The following is a 24,643-nucleotide window of genomic DNA, read 5'->3' on the forward strand; positions in this document are numbered from 1 at the left end:
GTGAAACAAATATGCTTGAATGATGAGTTGAGCTAGTATCACCCCATAATTCATGATGGTCCCAGGATACCTTCACTCATATACAATAACACAAGGAGGGGTGCTATAACCTTCCCCTCAAATGACATTACCCTGTCAAAAGAACAGAAATCAACTGCATTTGTTTTGCTTAATCACCACAAATGGCAGTCTTCTGCAATTGTCACAATTGTCACAGTGTATTGCACTGAATCTAGCCATCCCCATTGAAAACAGGGACAGCACTTCCTTCAGGCCACATTAGGTATGGGAAAGGCTATTGTGTCACTTTCTATGTCTTTACTGCCCTTAGTGAGTCAGTATTTACAGTGAACCTAGTAAGTTCCATAAAGTCAACCCTATTAATTAACCAAGCACCACGATGGACAAACCATAGTTTCTTCTTCTCCTCTCCACAAATGCACAATGATAACCTGCATGCTCTCAGAGCAAATAAAATTACGTGTTCACATTGTTAATCTACAGATTTGCAACTGGGCTGATGTTATGTTTTTTTCCTGTGATATTTCAAACTTCCTTCCTCTGATATATTAAGCACTGTCTCATACAGAACCAAACAACAAAACTAGCACAAATAGCATCTAACACTCGTGACGAAGGTAGCCCTACAAACACTTTGAGAAGTGATGACATCATCTCAATTGCAAACCCAGAAATCTTAAGAATTCATTAATTTTATCACAAGCTTGAAAGTTCTAATTGTTGTTGATTTTATTGTTTCTGCATTATGTAAAAGATCTCACTGCAAAACCTTTTATATGAGAGGCTTCATACTTAATACACTGCTAAATGATTGGGTATGGGTATGGGCCTTTACAGAAATTTATCCAACAGGGACCTTTAAGGTAAGATAAAGGAAATTTGGGCTCGTATGGAGGCATCTAGACAATCATTATTCCCTCGCTCCATTTGCAGGTGGAACAAGACAGGAATTGACTAGTAGTAGTACAATATATGCTCCACTATGCACCATACATCAGTGGTAGAGTGTATATGTAGATGTAGGTGTATATGTACAACAAGAGCCTAAAATTAACATCTTTTTATAAAACTGATTTGATGAATTTGAAGATTTATCCTGTCCCAAGAACTAAATTTGACACAAGTACACTAAATTTACTGTATCTTACATGACTACTGCTTATCCAATACATATTTTTTCAGGGTAACTAAACTTGTATCTAACACAACTGACACCTATCCTCTAGCATATTTTTGAAGAAATTACTTTGGTATCTAAAAGGTAAATGGGAAACAAGCTGAGTGCACAAAAAGTGGGCAAAAAGGTGCCATCAGATATGTTACAAGAAAGAAATGTTGAGTGGATTAAATTCAAAGAAAGCATTGCTGGAACTGCAGTAGAAGTATGTGGTAAACCTAGAAGCAAAATAAATGTAAACAAAACCCCTTAATGGAACTACAGAGCCGAAATTGCTGTGAAAGAGAAAAATGAAGACAGGAAGGTGGAGACAAAGAAATGCAAAAGGATTGTAGAAGAAATGAATCTAGTGTACATGAATTACAGCAGAAATACAAGATCAGAAGTTAAAAAGTAAAAAGAATTGTAGAAAAAATGAATCCAGTGTACATGAATTACAGCAGAAATACAAGATCAGAAGTTAAAAAGTAAAAAGAATTGTAGAAAAAATGAATCCAGTGTACATGAATTACAGCATAAATACAAGATCAGAAGTTAAAAAGTAAAAAGAATTGTGGTCAAAGGAAAACAGAGAGTCTGGATTGATTTCACAGATAAACTAGAACAGGAAAGCTAAGTTAATTCTAAGCTATTTTACAAAACTATAAGAAATATCAGAAGACACAATGAATACACAACAGCAATAGAACAACCAGACAGAGAAACAGAAATAAGGAAGACCATGAAGGCCTATTTTGAAAAGCTATACAGCAATCCAGGAGAAGACCTCAATGAAGTTGACACAGGTTAGTTTTAGTTGTAATGGTAAGCCTAATCAAAAGGGTCCACCAACATAGAACGAGGTGGAAACAGCCCTTTATATTACACACACAGAAAAATTAACAGAATTTGATGAAGTCGGTGCAGACATGATCAAATCAGCTAGTCCATTAGTAATACAGTGGTTGATAGAATAACAGATGCAATATGGAAGAACAGGAAAATTACAGATGATAGGAAAGTGAATAATGGTACTTCTTTTCAAAAAATCTGGGTAAGTGTGAGTCGGACACACACCAAGAGTTCTGTACAAACTTAATTACATATATAGATACCTCATCTGTCCCAGAAATTAAGAACTGTACAATTTTTGGCTGTTATCGATATCAGACTGGAAATTCCAAGAAATTCGAGAATGTTCAAGTTTTAAGTTAAAATTTTTTGTGTAATTTCACATTTGCTGTTGTAATTTTTTAATTAATTTCTTAATTATGGAGTTATATTAACATGATGTGTTAACTGGGAATCTCAGATGGCTTGACTCTGTCTGCTCTCATCCCTGTTGCAATTACTGGTAAGATTTGATGAAAGTCTCCCGAGAAGAAAATGGGTACAGCGAGCCATAGGGCTACAGATGTTACGTGTAAGTCAGATTTTTCTGTGGAAAGCTTCAACAGATATTTTATGGGACATTGGAACCTCATCTCAGACAATGGAAGTGCTGTATGTGTCCTAGGCATAGCTGTCAGCATAATAGTTTGGTGGCCTTATGCCAAACACTGCTAGGTGGCAAAGACATTGTCTTCACAGCGACAGGGGAGTTCATTCCATCATAGTTCAGCTAATTAAAACTCAATATTTATGAATTATAAACAAAACCTACTCTGTGAACTATCCATTACTGTAAAGCAGATCACAATCCATACAATAGGCCCTGAGATTTTTTTTACAGATTTGAATGCAATGTAAGTTTGTAATGGCAAAAATATATTTTTATATGTGATATAATTACAATTTCACAATTTTCGGATTTTTTCATTTACTTGTACTGTGAAACCATGCTTCTCGGCAAATTTGGTGATTCTAAGTCAACTGGAAGTACCCTATAGGTTTTGATGGTTGAGTTTGTGAGTATTAAAATACGTGACATAAATGGCTGCTTCTTTTAATTGCACAGACTTAGAAGCCTAAATGTTTTACACTGCCAAGGGACCACAGACCTTTTATGTAAGATCAATTTCAACTTGATAGCTCTACATTTTTCTGATAGAAAAGGGTCTTAACAGTTGGACAGACAGACAGATGGACAGACGGCTGGACAGACAGACAACAAAGTGGTCCTGTAATGGTTCCATTTTTAATGATTAGTGTGGAACCCTAAAAAGATAGCAAAAAGAAATGGAGCAATTATAGAGGAGTCATCTTATTATGTTACGGCCTGAAAATATTTGAGAAACTACCAAAAATAATAGACCCATTGCTACAGGAAGAGCAGCATGGATTCAGAGAACACCGTGCAACTACAGATCTCATGCACAGAATGCTGTTGGAAAAACACTGGGAAAAAGGCAGAGATTTAACACTTGTGTATTCAGATCTTGAAAAGACATCTAATACTGTTCCATGGAAGACCATATAGGAAAGCCTAAGAAAGAAAAATTAACCCACAAACCTAATTCAGAAAGCTAAAATGGGTTGGGTTGGGTTGTTTTGGGGAAGAAGACAAGACAGCGAGGTCATCGGTCTCATCGGATTAGGGAAGGATGGGGAAGAAAGTCGGCCATGCCCTTTCAAAGGAACCATCCCGGCATTTTCCTGGAGCGATTTAGGGAAATCACGGAAAACCTAAATCAGGATGGATGGACGTGGGGTTGAACCGTCGTCCTCCCAAATGCGAGTCCAGTGTCCTACCAGTGTGCCACCTCGCTCGGTAAAGCTAAAATGATTTACGATGGCTGCACAGTTGAGTACAGATAGAAAATGATCATTTTGATTAGTTCCAAACAATTAGAGGAATTCAACAAAGCAGAGCTCCTTCTCTTTTACTTTCTATCACTGCCATGTATGAAGTTATGAAAGGAACTAAGTAGAGCGACAGAAAGAATACCAATGTATTTGCGTTTGGAGATGATGCTGTAATTTGGGATAATACATAGGAGACGTCCAGGAGAGTCTGGCCACAGGAAAGACCATCTAAAAGCACATGGATTAATGATAAATAAATCAAAGATGGTTGCAGTGTCAGTGAACAGGCAGAACAAGAAAGGAAAATAAGGGTGTAAATACACAGCTGGAAACATTAGGCCAGTACAAATATCTTGGGTGCATCATTGCAAATGATAACAGAATACAGCATGAGATCAATAACCGAATTAAAAGATCAGTTCAGTTCTACCATCAAGTTGGGAATTCACTACGGAATGAACATGCTGCCTTATGATCAAAACAGACTCTCCTTCAGTCGTACCTTATCTTCATGACAACATCTGGACTGGAAATCTGCACAACATCCAAACAGGATGACAACAAACTGCAAACTACAGAAATGTAGGTTAGAGTGGGAAGACAAAACTAAGGGAAGAAGGTGGAGTACACATTTCCTTCAAAGAAAAAGTGACAAGGGCCCGTTTGAGATGGCTGTGCACAGAAGTGATTGGTAGAAAGCCAGTAAGAAGACAAAGGAACAGACAGCTGGACCAAATAAAGGAGGATATAGGAATGAGAGGGGTCAGCTGCGATACAGTACTGAAAGAGAAATGGTACTGATATTTTAGTGAGATGACTTGCTACAGCTGACTGAAACTTCAAGAACTGCACTCTGGCCATCAGCTGTCTGAATTATTCTTTATCCTTTACTGAGCTCATTCGTAATGATCGTCATCATAGGAAGATAAGGAAATACATCAGATGGATAGGCAAATCATCTTTCCTTCAGATCCTCAGAGTTACTGTATGTTTACATAAAAGTACATAATATGCCATGACTCTAAATAGTGTAAATTTGGCTTTACAATAACTCACAACCTTCCTACCTGTGCAATTCAGAAAATCTGGTGTTGGTAGTAAGGGTCCTGATGGCACAGCTTCCCAACCCTGCACCTATCAGCCCTGTCCTGTCTGCACCATGTCACTGCACGCTCTCAGATGCAGCACATCACCTTCCCCTACCCTCACCTTGCTGTCCCTCCCCCTCCCTGGCCCATACCTCCTCCTTACCCCCACCACCTACCCCAAATTGCTGTTCATATCAAATCCAGGGCTGGAGACAGTGGCCATGTATCTGCATTTTTTATTTCTGAAGGAGGTCTTTTAGCTGAAAGCTTAAGTATTTAGCAGTCTTTTCATTGTGCCTACTGGCAACTCCACACCTCCTCTATGTGGTGAGTAGCAAATTATCCATTTCATAATATTGTTATTAGTACAGCAGATGTTTTTATATCTTTGCCATTTCGGACTGACACATTGTCTTTTATTCCTTTTGTCTTATTAACACTGTTAATGGAAACTGTCATGTGTCCTACATTTGAAATGTCTCTTTTTCTTCAAGTAATAAAACTTATTTATCCCAAACTGTAATAATATGTTGACTAGAAAGTCTTCTGCTTAGGCTGTTAAAGGTGACAACCAGTTTCACATTCTCAAAATGCATCATCAGCCGATCTGTACATTGGAGTAATAACACATTTACTCTTCAGAATAACCAATTTTAAAAAATAAGTGATCATAATCACATAAGGCCACTAGGAGTTGTATACTTGCATCATATTATCATCAGAATATGACATAATGTAAAAGTTGAGGTATATCATACACCAGCTCAAAAGCGTCCTTTTTTTTTTTTTTACATCAATGTTTTATCTGCTGGCTAGGCTTTATTGCTCTAAAGATTGTTCAGGTCTGAGTGGCTAATGACTTCACTGGAGTGGTTTTCAGGAGGACTGGGAGAAAAAAATTTAATATAGTAGAAAGGAAAGTAGTATATTTCTTTGTCACACTAAAGGTCGTTCTTTGATTCTTTTCAATGATTTACTTGTGGGTAGGAAAAACCAATAAGAGTCCCAATCTGGTTAGTCTTTCTTTTAATTTTCTATGTTTTATGGAATTGTTAATGATCATATGTAATTTTATTAGTGGGCTGTTTTCCTTAAGTCATATTGCATAGTGTTTTACTGTTGACTTTGTTGCACAACTGTGCTAGTAAAAACAAAATAATTATTTTAATTAATTTTGTTTATTGAAAAGCAATCATTTTGAGTAACTTTGTATTGGATGTGATGCCCTCCACTGAAATGATGAATAAATTATACTGAATGTTGTTCTATATGATGTTGAAAATGGAATGTCTTGTAAAACTATACTATTTTTACAATTGACCTTGCACATCAGTGATGATTTTGCTTCTATTACATTATATTAACATTTTGATTTTACACATCATGAGAAGAGGTACCCTCTAGTGATGCGAGCTTACATCATGTCTCTGTTAGTAGTTCCTTGACACTGTAACTGTAGTCAGTTACTGGTTTGGTCAACTTCTTATATACGACAGCACGTTTTGCTTAACATTTGTAAAGACATTATTCAATGTCCTTGCCAATACATATAATGATCTTAGATGGTATTTACTTATGTTATTTAAAGTTGTGTACAATGAATTTCATTTGAGGTCTATATAGCCTCCTTTTTTTTTTTGGTATAGTTGTATTATATGATTCATTACTTGCACTTCTCTTTATCAGTTGTTACCAGGTCATCTGATGATGGGCTATTACATTACATTACATTTATAGTTTTCCATGGATCCCTTGGCTAGGAGTCTCTGGGATGTGGAAAGAGTCAAAGGGTTTTTTTTTTTTTCTTTTTTTCCCTTCTTTCTCAGCTACATAGATATTGTATAATTCTAATGCAGACAGAGGTATGAGCTATAATCCTTGTGAAGATATTCATTGATGGAGTAGAAGGAGTTGGCCAACCAGAAGTCCTTTAATTCACTCTGAAACCGATCTTTATCACTTACAAAAAATTTGATATGCTCTGGTAAGTTACTGAATATATGAGTACTCATGTATTTGACTCCTTTTTGTACTAATGTTAAGCTTTTATAGTCCTTATACAGATTGTTTTTGGTTATTGTATTATAATCATGTTTTACACTATGTTGTGCAAAAAGAGACATATTGTAAATGACAAAGGACATCAATGAGTATATGTACTGAGAAGTAGTAGAGAAAATACCAAGTTTCTTAAAGAGGTCCCTGCATGATGATCTAGGACTGACACCAGATATAATTCTAATGACTCGTTTCTGAATTTTGAAAATTGTCTCTCTGTGAGAGGAGTTTCCCCAAAAGATGATTCCATAACACATTAGTGAAAGGAAGTAGGCCGAATAAACTAATTTCTTCATTTTTAAATCACCTATTTCTGCTATCATGCATACTGCAAATGTAGCTGAAATAAGGCATTTCATTAAGTCCAGAGTGTGAGTTTTCCAATTTAGGTTGGGGTCAATTTGTAGCCCTAAAAATTTGACACTGTCTACAGCTTTAATTTCATTGCTTGAACACATTATATACTTGTAGGGTCAGGCATTCTTTTTGAGGTACTAAACTGTATGTAATAGGTCTTGTCAAAATTCAGTGACAATCCATTTGCTGTGAACCACCCACTGGTACTTACAAATAGTTCATTAGTTGATTGCTCAGTGAGATCATGGGTACTGTTTATTTACACCAATACTTGTATCATCATCAAATAAGACAAAATTTGCATTTTGTGACACTGCATATGGAAGGTCATTAATATATAATACGAACAACAAGGGACCTAAAATAGAGCCCTGGGGCACCCCTTGTCTGATGGTTTCATATTTTGAATGACTACTGTTATGTGGTAAGACCGATACAGACACACACTGTTGTCTATTAACCATGACCCTCCTACTTCTGTTATCCCATATCATTTTAACTTTTGTATAAGAATATCAAGCTTAACACAACCAAAAGCTTTAGTCAGATCACAGAATATTTCAAGTGGTAATAACTTTTGATTTATTGATTCTAATATATCACTGTAAAAGTGAATATAGCTTGATCAGTTGATGATCCTTTCAGAAATCCAAACTGATTGTGAATGAGAATATTTTTCTGTACTAATGTTTATAAAGTCTATTGTACATAACCCTTTCAAACACTTTTGAAAATATTACCAATGATGAAATGGGACGGAAGTTTTCCACTGATGATTTGTCTCCTTTTTTGTGTAATGGTTTGACAATAGCATATTTAAGCCTATCTGGAAAAGTACCACTGTCGAGGGATTCATTACATAAGTAATGCAGTATGTCACAAAGTTCTGAGGAGCAACATTTAATTATGGTAGTGCTGATTTCATCATAACCACTGGAACATTTGTTTTTAAGAGAGCTAATAATATTAGAAACCCCTTTCAATGGGGTAGGATATAGTTGAATGTCAAAACATGTCATGAGCAAGCACAATAAAGGGTTCAATAGCACCTGCACCTATATTACTTATGCGACTTACCATCATTTTTAAATTCACTTTCATAAGCAAGGGGATGAATATACAGACATCCAAAGCCACTGAGTAAAGAGTATTATCTAAATGATTTCTGTGATGTAAATCCATTTTTGCGTTAAGTGTTTCAACAGGAATTTTTCAATGTGCAATAAATTTCCAATACTTCAAAAATATTAGGTGCACTGCCCTTGTTTTCTTAATGCATATCTGAAGATTAGAGGGAAGATCCATAATTGAACACTCACTTTCCTGTAGAATTAAAAACCCAGTTTCCAGTAGGTGCGTACTTAAGGCTGATTTGTAGCCTCAGTTGTTAATGAGTTTCTTAAAGCATATCACAAAATTTCTACCAGTTTGACTGATCTTTGAACTACACCCATCACATGTAATGCAATACACTCCAAGAGATGTATAACTTTCAAATTTCGACTTTTCCCTATGTCTGAACCATTACTTTCTGACCCTTTGGCCATTATTCCTAGGATTAAAGCAGGCTGGAATTATGTTTTTAGAACTCATATGTTTGCCAGTCCTACTGAAAATGTTACCAAAATAAGGTATTTTATGATAAACCTTATCATTACAGAACTCACTGTGTATGGCAGCAAGGGTAATGGTGCCATTAAGCAATTCCCAGGCCACACAAGGATTATGGTTCCCATTCTTGGTCTTTAAAACACTTCCATTAATGTTAGTAACAAAGTCAGCTCCATATCTGCTGGAATGAGCTATCAACTAAATTACCCTGAACTCACCTTCGTAGGCTGCCACCTTGCATTGTATTGGATGGTTTGAAGAGTTATGGATTACCAGGTCAGGAAGATATAGGCTTTCTATAACGACTGATACTGTTGTCCAGAAATGTAGCAGACTGATCTAAGAGAAGCGAGGTTCTGTTAACACTCTGTTCTTATGGCAAATATGGTTTTTCACTTTTTTTCTATTTTCATGGTTACTGAGATATACCTTTATTTTATAGTTTGCTTTTCGGGGCCAATGATTTTAACTTAGGCCACTTCTTTACAGCAAGTTACTTATTTCTAGTGTGTGTGAATTCCTAAGGGACCAAACTGCTGAGGTCATAGGTCCCTGGACTTACACACTACTTAAACTAACTTAAATTAACCTATGCTAAGAACAACACACACACATGCCCAAGGGAGGACTCGAAACTCTGGTGGGAGGGACCGCGCAGTTTTAGGTGGACTTGTAGCAAACTATGGATCTTCTGTTACTGCACGGCCACTCCGTGCGGGTTACTTCTATTGCTTTAAAACTGAACAGTGGGACTTGGCTAGAACTGTGTTCCCTATACACTACAATAATTTAAAAGATAATGTAAGTATATTATTCCTAGCAGCCTTATATGATTATGATCACTTATTTTTAAAAATTGGTTATTTCAAGGAGTAAATCAACATCTAATTCTATTCAGCAAAACATATGTCATTATGAACATGAAGAGATTTTGGGACAGCATCAAAAAAAGAAGCAGTAGAAATAAAAGTTCTGAAAACACCATCAATAAGGATAGTGGTTTGCAGCTCAGCACAGCCTGGGATCCGGATATCGTGAAGTTGAAGCAGGCATGACAGACGCAGCATGAAAACATTAGCAAGGAAGAGAGCACCAATGATGCCAGAGTCAGCAGCCAGATACATACTTGATTTACCAAGTTTTAGGTGGACTTGTAGCAAACTATGGATCTTTTGTTACTGCTTATGAGTCCTGACACAAAAACAGGCTTTTGATAATTTAACAGCAAGGTTATTCAAAATGAGCAATGACTGTCGCAGGCTGAAGAAACAGTGAGGCCCTGGCGACACGGCAGTCATTCACCAATTGACAATGGCCAAGGAGGGCTTCGTCAAAAGTTCATGGGAATTTAACCAGTTGACTGGGCTGGAACCCCGGAAGGTTTTATTAAGTAGATATGTTACTCCTATGATGTACGGATCACCTGGCAATGCATTCTAAGGATACAAAAACCACTTGTAACCTTCCAATAATGGGCTTTAACATCCTGAGCTGAAGACTTTTTATTCAACATGCAGAGTTTTGGCTGTAGTTGCCCTCATTTCAAAGTTATGTTTAATAACTTGATAATAGCCTGTTCAACAGGTTATGTGCCCAGTAAAATGTGTTTACTAACTGGGGTAATATTTTATTTTCTCCACATTCATTAGCCTAATGTTTTAAGAGAGCTCAATTATTACAGCAAAAGTTTTCACTTGGAAGTGGAAAGGTAAAATATGGATCAAACAAAGTTTTTCAGTCTCCAGAAATTTGATGCAGCTAATTTTCAGTTATAGAAATATCGAATGGAAAGCACAGATACACAGAAATTGTGGACTAAGCTTAATACATAATAAATGCTTTTTTATCTTGTCTGGTATGGAATTTGACCAGTGGCAAACTGGTATATTGTGTGCTATAGCAAGTGATATGTGGAATCGTCTTAAGGTAATTCATGAATGGTGATCAGCAATAAATAAAACGACACTAAAAAAAAAAATGCCACACAGTGAAACTAATGGGCAACATATTATGTGTGAATCAATTCATATTCTTTTAGCTTTGGTTGGATTGCATGGTATGAACATGAAGCAATTTTTTGTGGAAACTGCCTTTCTGAACAGTTATTTGCAAGAAGATTTTTCACATCCTGAAGGTTTTATTAATGATAATGCAACCTTAGTCTGCAAATTAAAGAAAAACCTTTATGGACTGGAGCAGTCTCTAACATGTATGGCTGGTTCAATTACCCAGACATTTCCTAGGCAAAAATGTGTTGACAGATCTAAAATGGAAGCAGATTATGTTGCAGCATCTGACACAGTTGTTGAAATAATGAGGATTTCCACATTCTTACAGGAGCTCAGTGTCTATATGGAACAACCAATTTAATTCTTTGTGGACAACCAGACAGCACTGCGAATGTAAAAAGCTAATGATTGTCACAAAAAGACTAAACAAACATTCAGAAAGTTTTATTATATTAGTGAAAAGATAAATGAACGTTGTATCCTTGTACCCTAAATCAAATCTGGTCAGTTGGCAGACACATTTACCAAAACACTGACCAAAGAAAAGTTCCAAACTAATTGTAAATCATTATCAATTCTGTCTTTAAAATCAGCAAACAAGAATGGTATCTTGTGATATCTGTGTGCGAGTGGACAATATCTTACTAGAGCATCTAGCAGTAGCATTGACTTATCTACTCACACACATGCACAAGAGAAAGAAAACATTTTAGCTTTCAGAATAAATCCTTTGTCAAGCTAGAGTATAAATACACACTCAAAACACACACATAGACACACACTTGTGCCAGCTGGCTGTGCAAAAAGCAACTGACACTAAGGCCAATACTAGCAAAATGCAACATCTGGCCTTGTGTGTTATGGTCTTGGCATGACATAAGCTCACCAGAAATTGTAAACGTTTACGGTTAAATGAATAATTATCAAAAATAAATGGGCTTCTGGGTATAAAAATACGTTCACCTGCACCACTTCACATCAAAATTTCTGCTTCTTTCATTTGCAGAGAAGTAAATTAAAGGCTGTGTGGATAATGATTTCTCAAGAATGAGATAATGCATGATGCTGTCGGTCAGAGTCATGTCACACTTCGTTTCCAGAGTGAGTTAAAGCCTTATGTTCTCAAGCCACAGCAAGTCTCACATCACTGTCTTCATTGGATTCTTGAGATTATACAGTTATCAGATTTTTAACTGTTCTGGTATATTCAATAAAGACTCGACCATTTTTAGGCACTTTATTCATCAATGAAACAAAATCAAAAAGTAAATGAGTAGGCACCCAAATTACAGAGCAAACTTAATAAATACATTTTTCCTAGCAAATAATATAAATAATACCTATTGAAAGATGCAAAGCAAGGTCATTAAGTTTTTAATACACAAAGCATAATCAGTTAATCTGTGTACCATAGCCAAGTAGATTAGCTGCTACTTTGTATTTGTAAAGGTAAGTTGCGGTGTTCAGTTCTATCACTGACATAAATTCCCAGAAATACATCTTTCACTGAGTTAAAAAAAACTAACAGCAACATGTAAGCGTTCTTTGATGTACTATGCCATGACAATTAAACATCTGAACTAATAAGCTGAGCAGAGGAGTTTAGATACAACTTTGAATTATGATACCCTTTTTCTGTGATCCAATTTCAATAAAATAAAGCTTATATGCTGCACCAAGCTATAGAGTTACCTCTGAAAACCTCATGAAAATTTGTCTAGTAGTTTTGAAGATTATCATGTACAAAAAATACTGATGGTTTCACAGTTTTATTATTAGAATAGATAAAACTTTTTTATCCCAAGCTGTAATAACGTCATTACAGTCTGTCCAATTGAATATTCCTCATGCTGTGCTCTTTACATTCACTTTGGATTTGTTTAGCCTTAATTTGATACAAGGATTACACTTTATTTAAATCTGCAGTGAAACTTTCTTTGCTTTTGTAGCAAAGTTTTAACATTACAGTTTAAACGATCCTTCTCATCAGATCCTTTTTATGCAGTGTCTTGCCTTTTCTGACATGCAGCCTAGACTCAGTGACATTAGTCTGCCACCTCTTAGGGTCCCTAAAAAGAGCTCATTGTGGTAATAAATTTAAGGATGTAGCAATTCTGCGCACATTTGTTCACCAAGGAGTGAGGAAAAGAAGTAGTAACTTTTTAGCACAAGGGAATCTGTGCTGTTCTAGAAAGGCAGATAAAAATAGTCTAGAAAGACAAAGATCACGATTAAAACCTAAAATTATTACTAATTTAAGTTATCAGTTCATGTTCTGAAATTTCACTTCTTTTGTTTCCTTCTTAGAAGTTAAGTACAAACTATGAGTCAATATTCTCTGACCAACTTTCATGCCACATACAAATACAGGAATGTTTCACAACTCACAGCATCACACTTTTTCACTTACCAGAGATGTTTCAAAAATTTGCTTCACTTGAATGATATTTGTAATGTTCCAGGTGTATTTTGTAAATGTCCCTATTGGCACTGAATGTCTTCTTATGAATGCTGTGGTAGAATTTGGTAGCCTCTTTTTTCTACTACCACATGAAATACGTTCACGAAGGCAATCAAAGAAATTCTAAAACAAATTGATAAACAACAGTAAGCAAGGACTGTTTAATTCCAGTAAAGGTCATACACAGAAATATTTGAGAAGAAATAAATGTAAACATTTTCTTACTGTACACCAAGAAGCAGCTGCTTGTTACTGAAAATTGCTTAAGAGTCCAGCTGCACATCTGATACTTTGACATTCTATCAACTATGAGGTCATTAAAGATGGCACATAGGCTTCAAAAAGAAAAAAAAGGGGGGAGGAAATCTTTTGTATCTTTTTCCAAGGAACCATACTGACATTTGCCTCTAGAAATTTAAGGAAGCCACTGGAAAACTAAATTTGGGTGGCCAGATGGCGATATGAATCCTGATTACCATCTGTCCTGTTGAACATGAGTTCAATGCGTTAACCACTGTGTCACCTTCCTCAGCAGTATTATTTTTAGGGTAGTGGGAAAAAAATGGTGACAGTGAATGAAATGATTGGCGAAGGTAGGGACTTGGAACTGGATTCAGAACTTAAAAATAAATAAGCAGAAGTAAGATGCAATACACCAAAAGGAGAACCAGCTACCGGTGTTCAGTTAAGAGTAGATCAGTCATTTCTAAATGAAATTGGAGGAACAGTATCTAATTTCAAATGAGGTACAGAGACATCTTCTTGCCATTTGGCAAACTGAAACATCAACTGGCAGAAAAAATGGAAACAGAATAAATGAGAAATGAAAGCAAAAAACATTAAGCTATTTAACTGCACATGTTACACAGGACAAGGGATTTGATGATGGTTTCAAAAAAAAAGTGAAACCAGTTTTAATAAGTAAAAAGAAATTCTGTGATCCATACTACGAAAAACTGTCATGAAACAGATTGCAATATAACAAAGTATGTCATTCTATAAACAATATAAAAAAACTTAGGACTGATGACGATGGAGGAGGAGGAGGAGGAGGAGGAGGGGGGGAGGAAGAGAGGAAGGAGAAAGAAGGAAACATGAATATGGATTGATTAAGTTTGAACAACAAAATATAATTAAATAACAAAAAGACATAATACACTTAAATCAGCTAAATTAAGAAAAGGGGAAGTTAGAGATGCACTCAGAGACTGAATTATTAAAGCAGTGAGACAACAGAATACAATATAGAATATATATGGGGAGGGGAGGCGAATGGAAATTTGTAAAATTTTAAATAAGCATGAAACCAGGTCTCTTAATTAGTAACAAATGTTTTTCCCTTCAGAGCAAGAGAACAAAAAGTAAAACTGATGTACACTGTTAAAGGGTTGAAGTAGAAGGAGATTCTTCACTTAATGACACAGATGGACAAATGAAATTAAAATACAGTAGGCTCCAACATAAATACTAACTCGCTCTGGTGCAGGATAAGCTTGCTTACCATTGGTTTGTATGAACAACTACAGAAAGATCTCAAATGAAGAAAGAGTCGATAATGTGTGTTTAAATGGGAGGGACTAACACCTCTAGTTCCAATACACTGTTTTCATTTGTTTATGCCTCTGTATTGACTAATCAAGCACTTTTCTCTTTTCCTTTTTCTCTCATTGGCATTGGCACCATTAGAGATGAGGCAGTAGCTTGGGATGAACACGAAGAGGAATAAATTTAGCTATGGGTTTTTTTAATGCTCTATCCTAATATCGATCTTAGATATTGCGGGAAAGTACAGTAAACTTAAATCAGGAGGTCCTGACTGGTATTTGAACCCTGCTGTTCTGTATTGACTAATCAAGCACTTTTCACTTTTCCTTCTTCCCTTATTGGCGTCGGCTTCATTAGAGATGGAGCGCAATACTGATCTTGGTTATTGCAGGAAAGTACAGTAAACTTAAATCAGTATGTCCTGACTGGTATTTGAACCCTGCTGCTCAAGAATTCAAGTCCCATACTTTGTCATTGTGTCTCCTCACTCAATTATATTGCAAGAGGTGGTTCAAAATCAATAGTAAGATGTGAATATAACAGTGACAGTATCAGCTGGTAGGACTTGACGAAATATTAAAGACAAATAATTTAGTCCAAGATCTTCCAATGCTTTCCTATCAGGTACAAGTGCCTCCAGGTGCCCATCAGCTTGCCCATAAGCATGCACAGGTGTGTGTACGCTATCCACCACGCAGCAGCCATATTGCTGACATTCTGTGCATGGGTGAGCCACTTGGCCACCCCTCCCCATGCGCACTAGGCCAGTGCAGTCAATCACATACGCTACAGCCCAATTGCACAACTAGCTGCACATCAGGTGTTTGCCCTTCACGGCCCACATGAGCTCATGGGAACCTGGCTGTCTGCGGGCACCTGGCTGCCTGCTGGTGGCACTCAAACTGGAACAGCTTGATTTACACAATACCGATAACTGTCAAAATGAGATAAGCAAAGAAAGGAGCATCCAGGATAGACCATACTGAAATTAAGTGCAGCAATAGCAATTATAATGTCTCAATCCTAAAAAAAGCAATCAGAAACTACATTATTTGTACTCTGGCAACATATTGTAAAATGTCACTACTTCTTCTCTTTTATCAGGTCATAGCAAACAGAGTCATGAATTGTTGCTCGTAAGATTCATGAACCTCCCAAGTAATGTTTGAGGGTTAGTTTTGAACTGAGACATCGCTTGCCAGGGACTCACTCTAGTAAAATAATACAGGGCTATTACAAATGATTGAAGCGATTTCATAAATTCACCGTAGCTCCATTCATTGACATATGGCCACGGCACACTACAGATACGTAGAAAAACTCATAAAGTTTTGTTTGGCTGAAGCCGCACTTCAGGTTTCTGCCATCAGAGTGCTCAAGAGCGCAGTGAGACAAAATGGCGACAGGAGCCGAGAAAGCGTATGTCGTGCTTGAAATGCACTCACATCAGTCAGTCATAACAGTGCAGCAACACTTCAGGACGAAGTTCAACAAAGATCCACCAACTGCTAACTCCATTCGGCGATGGTATGCGCAGTTTAAAGCTTCTGGATGCCTCTGTAAGGGGAAATCAACGGGTCGGCCTGCAGTGAGCGAAGAAACGGTTGAACACGTGCGGGCAAGTTTCACGCGTAGCCCGCGGAAAATTGGCTCATGCAAGAACTGGAGACCGACAGCGCCGACTTCATCTTTCAACAGGATGGTGCTCCACCGCACTTCCATCATGATGTTCGGCATTTCTTAAACAGGAGATTGGAAAACCGATGGATCGGTCGTGGTGGAGATCATGATCAGCAATTCATGTCATGGCCTCCACGCTCTCCCGACTTAACCCCATGCGATTTCTTTCTGTGGGGTTATGGGAAAGATTCAGTGTTTAAACCTCCTCTACCAAGAAACGTGCCAGAACTGCGAGCTCGCATCAACGATGCTTTCGAACTCATTGATGGGGACTTGCTGCGCTGAGTGTGGGAGGAACTTGATTATCGGCTTGATGTCTGCCAAACCACTAAAGGGGCACATATCGAACATTTGTGAATGCCTAAAAAAACTTTTTGAGCTTTTGTATGTGTGTGCAAAGCATTGCAAAAATATCTCAAATAATAAAGTTATTGTAGAGCTGTGAAATCGCTTCAATCATTTGTAATAACCCTGTACAAGGAATTTATGATGTTGAGGGGTCACATATTGGAGAAATTATTTACCAAGTCTCAATATTGTACAGTAAACTAGTGTGTGTCAAAACACTTGCCCTTGCTTGGGCCCAGCACAAATTTTGGCAACAGCTTTACTTGCTTTACAGAAGGCAGCACATCCTTGAGACATGTTGTTAAGACTTGAGTCATTTCTAGTTGAGCTTCAGAGGCAGTAATTTGTTTGTGGCAGTTTTGACAATATATCTGGGTAATTATAGCAATTGCACAGCAAAAAGTGGGCCACTTATCATGTGAGATATAACTCCAGATGCTTAAAAGTTTAAAGAAATTCTTGTATTATACTACCCACGATTTCTGAGGTAAGAACTGAGCGGTTGTGTTCTCTCAAATTTGAGGCACTTTGACCCTGTAATTTGTCAAGGAATTCTGAAAGCTGCATTGTGAGAGATCCTTTTAACCTGTAGCAAACTTTTACAGTTAACAGAGAATCGCAGTGTGGGACATTTACTGAAATTCTGTGATCGCATTTATGGCCAGGATTTGCAATAGTCAAGACATGGCAGAATATGCAAAAGTGTTCGAGTTAAGTCAACATAAATGTATATATTTCTGGATATAGTTCTCTTCCTGAAAATTTTTATTTTCGGTGATGTATACAAAATGGATGGCTTTAACTTGTGTAAGTGAGCTTTACACTGAGTTTAGAATGATGACCCTCAGTGTCACTTACAGACAAAAATCTGCTCACTGGGTGGAAAATGTGAAACTGGGTGGAAAAAACAGACAGCCCCAGAAAAAAATATCCAACTTCCCAGCTGCAGTAACACTGCACTTTAAATAATCAAGCAGTAAAAAAATAAGCAGCTGAAGAATGCTATGATTAATAATAATAATAATAATAATAATAATTATTATTATTATTAGAGTATCTTGTGATGTGGCTGTACTATCTTCCTATGTTGAATTTGCTCATATTTTGGTTTTCATGTTTTAATTTAATATGATTTAGTAAGTCCTGCAATGGTCTTTCTGGCCCCATTGAAGCATTTGCCTTAAACGGTCTAGGAAAACTATGGGCAATCTATATGGGATAGCTGGATGAGGATTTGATTCCCTTTCCTTTTGAATGAGATCCTAGTGCCTTAATCACTCTTGGCATCTCACTAACATTATTTACGCAATGCTTTGGGAACAGGCTAATTAGGTTTTATATCTTGTCAATGATTAAGTAATTAAGAGACACAATGCAATTTCCAACTGGAAAAGCAAGGGATAGGAAAATATTCAAAGCCCTCTCAAAGAAACGATTCCAATATACGTAATGTGAGACAAGTATGCTAAACACCACACCACGTTGATCAGTTCAAGGTTTCAGAATGGAGTGAAATGAGACAGTGATTCATCCTCTCTGCTCCTACAGTTTTCCTCTTGACAGTGAGCAACAATCTCCACCAGATGAAGCCATTCACGTATACGCAAGGGTTCCTTATGTTTTTTACTTAAGATACATAATGTTTACACTACTGCATAGTGTGACATGCTGCTAAATGGTCAGAAGGCTAAAGTCTTTGCTTTTGTATGCATATATTTTCTTTCCACATGGCATTCCATTGCATATGCCTGTACTAAATAGTTTAACAGGTTTAGTTGTTTTTTTTCCTTTTGTCCTTCCTTGCACACTATAAAAATGTTTACTAGAGACATTTCAAGCAGCCAGAAAAATAATTTTCATCACAGGTGCAGTGACTTTCTGACAATGCCACACACAGCTCTGCCCAAAATACCCATTCTTTTTGTATATGTTGTGATTACTGTAGGTGTTTCAGTTGTTACATATCCACACCATTTCCTCTGCTACACCTGTTCCTGGATAACACTGCATCATGTGCTTAACATCAGTATCTGTACCTCATCCTGCCATGCTTGTATCTGTACTACCATATATATGTGAATAATCTATGCAGTTGAATAACCCTTGCATCCCAATTTTAAGGAAAAATACTGGCTTTAATTTGTATTTTATTTCAAAAAAATATTATAACGTAATGGTCCTATTCATCATCCCTAGCAAAAGCATCACTGTTGTCATCACCATCTTGCCATACGTCGTTGTCCTTGGTTCTGTCCAGTGAGTTCATGATACCACATTTTTTGAAGGATTTATCGACTAGTGGTTGTAGAATTAGATCCCATGCACATTTCACCTACTCACAAATCTAGAACACTTGGTGCCAACTTGTGGTTTTCATCGGCTATCCATTGCACATGTTGCTGTTTAAATAGAGCATTGAATGGTTGATCTACACACTCATCTATTGGTTGCAGGTCAGAAGTTAGGCCTCCAGCAATAATGACCAAGCCAGTTTTCCTTGCACTTCCTCAGCTGTGTGTCCACGGAAGCTGTCCAGGAGCAATATGTTACTTAAATTCAGTAATGCACCAGGCTGATATTGCCAAACATGCATAATCCAGTCAACCACAAGATCATTGTCCATCCACCATTTCAGATTTGCTCACACTAATATGCCTTTTAGTGATGTTTTTGGAATAGCTTTCCTTTTTAAATATCACATACGGTGATAGTTTTTGTCCATCGCCAGTTACACACATCACTCCACACCTTTGCTTCTCATTGTCACCAGTTCACATCGCGATACTGGATTCCCCTTTCCTGTTCATGGTGTTGTCAACCATCATCTCAAAAAAGACTGGCATTTGCTCTTGTTACCAATTTGGGGTAATACATAGGAATGTCTGTGGTGGAAATTTGTCATGTAGCAATGAAAATGAATTACGTTTTGCTCGTAATCGCCTGGAAGCCATAGAGTACTGGTAGTTTTCCTTCAGAAGCCTAATCCATTTCGACTGAAAGATCTTAACCCTTTAACAGCTCTGGACGTGTTAACGTGCGTGCTTTGCACCTGTCCCTGTGTGCTCTGAAGGTGTTTATGCGTAGACATGTTCAGAGTACCAGATAGAGGGACCGGTGGCGCGCATAAACAACACGTTCAGAGCACACAGGGACAGGTGCAAAGGCACATGTGTTAACACGTCCAGAGCAGTTAAGGGGCTCCGAAAAGGCTCAAAATCATGAAAAGTTCAATTTTTACTTTTTTGCGTTTTCTGAATCTGCAGACTATTACCTTTTAATTGATATATAATTTATTCAATTCCGAAGACTACAACTATTTTTAAATTTTTTTTGAAATGTGTTCTACATGGGCGTGACCCACTGTGGCGCTGTTAAACTGCTGTCAAATGGTGTTATTATTAACGCCCATGTTCATCAGGTACATTTTAGTGATGTGAGATAAAGTATGTGTTGTGGCTAAACCTATTTTCAGAGACTTAGCAGCACTTGAACTGTTGAAAAAGTGTATTCACGGAAAAACACAAAACCCCAATGAAAGTGTAAATAGTGTTATATGGTCGAGAATCCCCAAGACTGTATTTGTTGGAATAGAAACACTTCACTTTGGTGTGTATGATGCTGTTGCGACTTTCAATGATGGCAACATTGTAAGGTGCAAGGTATTTAGAAATATGGGAATGAATATAGGTTCTAACATGGTACGAGCGATGCTTGCTTTAGACAAGGAACGCCTTCGGGCTGCAGACAGGGCTGTAAAGAGTCTAGAAATACAAGCAAGAGTAAACAGGAGGAGGAACAAGAGGAAGCTGGAGGAGGAGTTTACAGAGGATGAAGATAATCCATCCTATGGACCTGGAATGCACTAAAAAGTTAATCCAATCTCTGTCGCTCGATTCCCAAAACTTTTATTTTCTCATACTAATTACATGTTTTCTAAGGATCTTCCAAACATATTTGTTTCAAACTTTCAGTAAATGTTAAACAGTACCTTCTGCATAATTTAACACAGCCTTTTTCCAAAAAACTGTATATTTTTGAATATATAAATAAAAAATTGCAAAAAAATGTTGTGAATTTTCATTACAATTGAAAAAAATCATCTTTAATAACTGAACTAAAATTTTGTAAAATCCCTGTGTTAAGTTGTAGCCCATATTCCAATAAATAATCTGTAAAAAGTTCAACTTCCTACCTCAAATACTTTGTGAGGAAAGATGTAATTTATAAGCGTTATTTTAACATTGCAAGTATAGGGCATTCCGGAGACCCTTAAAGGGTTAATAGCCAGCCCCTGCTAGCTGTGAAACTGGTGATGCTTAGTTCTTTGGTTAAAGCCAATGCGATGAGTTGGCACATTTCGCAAGTTATCATTCATCCATACCACCACTTCTCGTCTACATAATCATAGGGTCTTTTTTCGAGATCTGGGTACTTCACTTTCTGGCTCCGAAATACCCAGTAATTACCATTCGTTTCTTGAAGCCACTTTTTGTTTTTCCACCAGTACTGAATACAACCCTCACTCACATGATGAGTGATAAGAACTTGCCACCATACTTAGCAATTTTTTATGTGGTTAATACTTAAATTCTAACATGTTACTGATGCGTTACAGACCGAGGTCACAATAATGTTACACTACAACGTGATCTATTGTTGTAAGCAGAGCTGTACCAACGTTATTAAAATCAATCTGCATAACCCAGTTTTTTGTCCTGAAATTGGAGAAAAAATATGCGTGGATTATTCGCATTATAAGGTATATCATTTTCAAGGATACCATGTGCATAATTTTATTTCACTATTGTTTTATTTCATATCTTCTCTGGTATGCCAGCCCTACTTCTTTGTACAGTTCTTATCAAGCAGATCCTTTTCTTCTGCAATTCATCTTCCAAAACGATACTTGTGTAAAAACAATCTGCGCATGTATGCCATAACAATTCTGTAACATTTCTTCAAACATATGGTGTATGGTTTGTGTCATGAATGGAAACTCTGGTTTTTGTGATTGAACATTTGGAAGATGATGTGTTGTATGAAAAGTACTGTGCTAATCATTTAAAGTGAGATCACAAGGCAGTGTAATATCTTTCAACAATTTTCTGTTCAAGTATAGCACAAAATTTTGTTCTTTGGTCACATGACTGTCAGTATCTAATGGCGGGTTCACATACAATATTCAAAGGCTGTGTATGGTTCTAGGACATGGAAAGAGATGTGTAATCCAGTTAAAAATTCGAGAAATACTATTTCACAATGGACTTTGGATTTATAGCCATTTGAGAACCAGTCCCAGAAATGTATTCAGTTCCTTTATAATCATGTTTCGTCTGTCAATATACACAGAATATTTCTTTAATAAACAATCAGCAAACTTTTATGAAGCATATCAGTTGATTTGTTTTGTCATTTACTGCAGAAATTGCCATAAAAGCAAACGTGAAAACCGCAATGGTGTTTTCTATTATGGGGTACTCATTAATGTGAGTGTTATTTCTTTGAACAGTAAATTTTGACGCTGTAATGATATTCTCACTGCCACACATTTTTTTCGAACCACCTGTACCCTGTTAGTCACAATTTTCTTCATTGCTTTTACAACTCGGGTCATGGTTTACCATTATCACTTATTCCAATGTTAATTTCTTCACTCTGGATCACTTATTCATAGGTTGACTCATCACTTGCACTTTTTCTGTCATTATGGAGCCTGCCCTGATGGATGGGTGATCTCAAAACACTGCCACATAGTAATAAAATTACTCTCTCTCTCTCTCTCTCTCTCTCTCTCTCTCTCTCTGTGTGTGTGTGTGTGTGTGTGTGTGTGTGTGTGTGTGTGTGTGTGTCACATAGTGGTATTACTGATAAGAGTGGTGAAAGAAAGGTCTGTAAGGTGACTCAACACCGCTGAGGTGCCCGTTCCATGTAACAAAGATTTTAGCTGCATAAGTTCCAGGGTGAAACAGAATGGGCCATATGACTGGAAAATCATGATGTGTTACTGGGTGGGATGGTAGTAAGTTCCTATGGGACCAAACTGCTGAGGTCATTGGTCCCTAGGCTTACACACTACTTAATCTAACTTAAACTAACTTATGCTAAATGACAACACTGACACCCATGCCCGAGGGAGGACTCGAACCACCAACAGGGGAAGCTCCACGAACCATGGCAAGGCACCTCAGACAGCACGGCTACCCTGTGCAGCACTGGGTGGGATGTGTATGATCACAAAGGGTTAAAACACTGGAGTCACATTGAAGAGCAGTTCAGTTCAAATCTAGATAGTGATGTTTTGTGATTTTTGAAAGTTATTTAAGGTAGATGTTGGAATGGTTCCTTTGATAAAACAACAGCTGCTTCATTTAACGACATGTTGATCGAACGCTGAACTCCTAACCTTCCTTCTTTTTCTTTTGAAAGTTAAGGAATTAGGAAATTGGGCATGTTATTTACTTGTAACTCTAGTAACAAACAGTTGTTAACAAAATTTATTTATGTAAAATACTTGCCTGTGGTATATGAAAAACAAGTGGATCTGGTCTTCCATCAAATTGGAAATGCATTGTTTGATTTATTCTTTCTGTCACTGATGCCAACCACTGAGTGAATGAGAAGCTTGTTGTTGTTTCATCAATATGATCTGTAACACAACAAGAGCCCCAACAAAATGATAACAAAATCCACATGTTCAAATTTGTCTTTCATGACTAACTAGTTCTTCAAAGACATTATTCAGTCAATGATTTGCTATTTTATGTCAGCATTTTATATCTTGTCCTGTACCCTGGCCTAAAGTGCAGTTAGGACACAAAATATCAATTCATTAGATGACTCACCTGGTAATTCTGTGTGCCTTTCATGGGCATCAGTTTACCAAATGAGTTGTCTTAAAATATCTCACAGCTTCTACCTGCCTGCTTTTCACATGCAGTTCCTAAACTCAAATCATTACTCTCCGAGACTTTCTGAAACAAATTGCGCCTGGGCACCAGTAAACCAGGCCTATCACCAGTATACAAACAAGCAACAGTATAGTAATACTGTAGAAAGTCTTGCATATAGCTAAGTGCAACTGAAGACATCCTCAATGAAAAAAAAAAAGTATTCATCAAATCACGGGCACCTGTACAATAGTTTGTAGTGTGGCTGAGGGTGGGGGGAGGGAGGGGGGTCAGGGCTAGACCAAGAGGTATGGAGAATTTTTAATACTTTGGAAGACGAATGGCAACTTGTAAGTAGACATAAAGCAGTTCCAGTTGTGACCCGATTCAAATTCTGTGTAATACAAACTTCTAAATAAAATTCTTTGAAAGAAAAACGCATGACTACCCTAAGAAGTGGGGTCTGGGGGGCTACACACACACACACACACACACACACACACACACACACACACACACACACACACACACCATTAAATTTGGCTTCAGAAGATAAGTAAAAGACATCCTAGGATGAAGGGCATTGAAGGTCATTAATGTTGGGGATGGGAAGGTGGTACAAAGTAGTATAAGAAAACAACAAGAGAAATAGGAGGAAGGGAAAGAGAAACAGGAGG

General features: G+C 37.2%; 1 protein-coding gene across 2 annotated transcripts in view; it reads right to left on the reverse strand.

Moving 5' to 3' along the window:
• The window catches only part of LOC126174861 (uncharacterized protein C2orf42 homolog), a 231,343-nt gene that overhangs the window by 25,302 nt on the left and 181,398 nt on the right, over positions 1-24,643 (reverse strand). For both annotated transcript variants that reach the window (XM_049921260.1, XM_049921261.1), the window contains 2 exons: positions 23,595-23,725; positions 13,456-13,629 (listed from right to left, as the gene is read on the reverse strand). In XM_049921260.1, coding sequence (XP_049777217.1) covers positions 13,456-13,629; positions 23,595-23,725 — 305 coding nt within the window. The remainder of the gene's footprint in view (positions 1-13,455; positions 13,630-23,594; positions 23,726-24,643) is intronic.

The sequence above is a fragment of the Schistocerca cancellata genome, chromosome 3 (genome assembly GCF_023864275.1).
Source record: "Schistocerca cancellata isolate TAMUIC-IGC-003103 chromosome 3, iqSchCanc2.1, whole genome shotgun sequence".
NCBI classification, from domain to species: domain Eukaryota; kingdom Metazoa; phylum Arthropoda; class Insecta; order Orthoptera; family Acrididae; genus Schistocerca; species Schistocerca cancellata.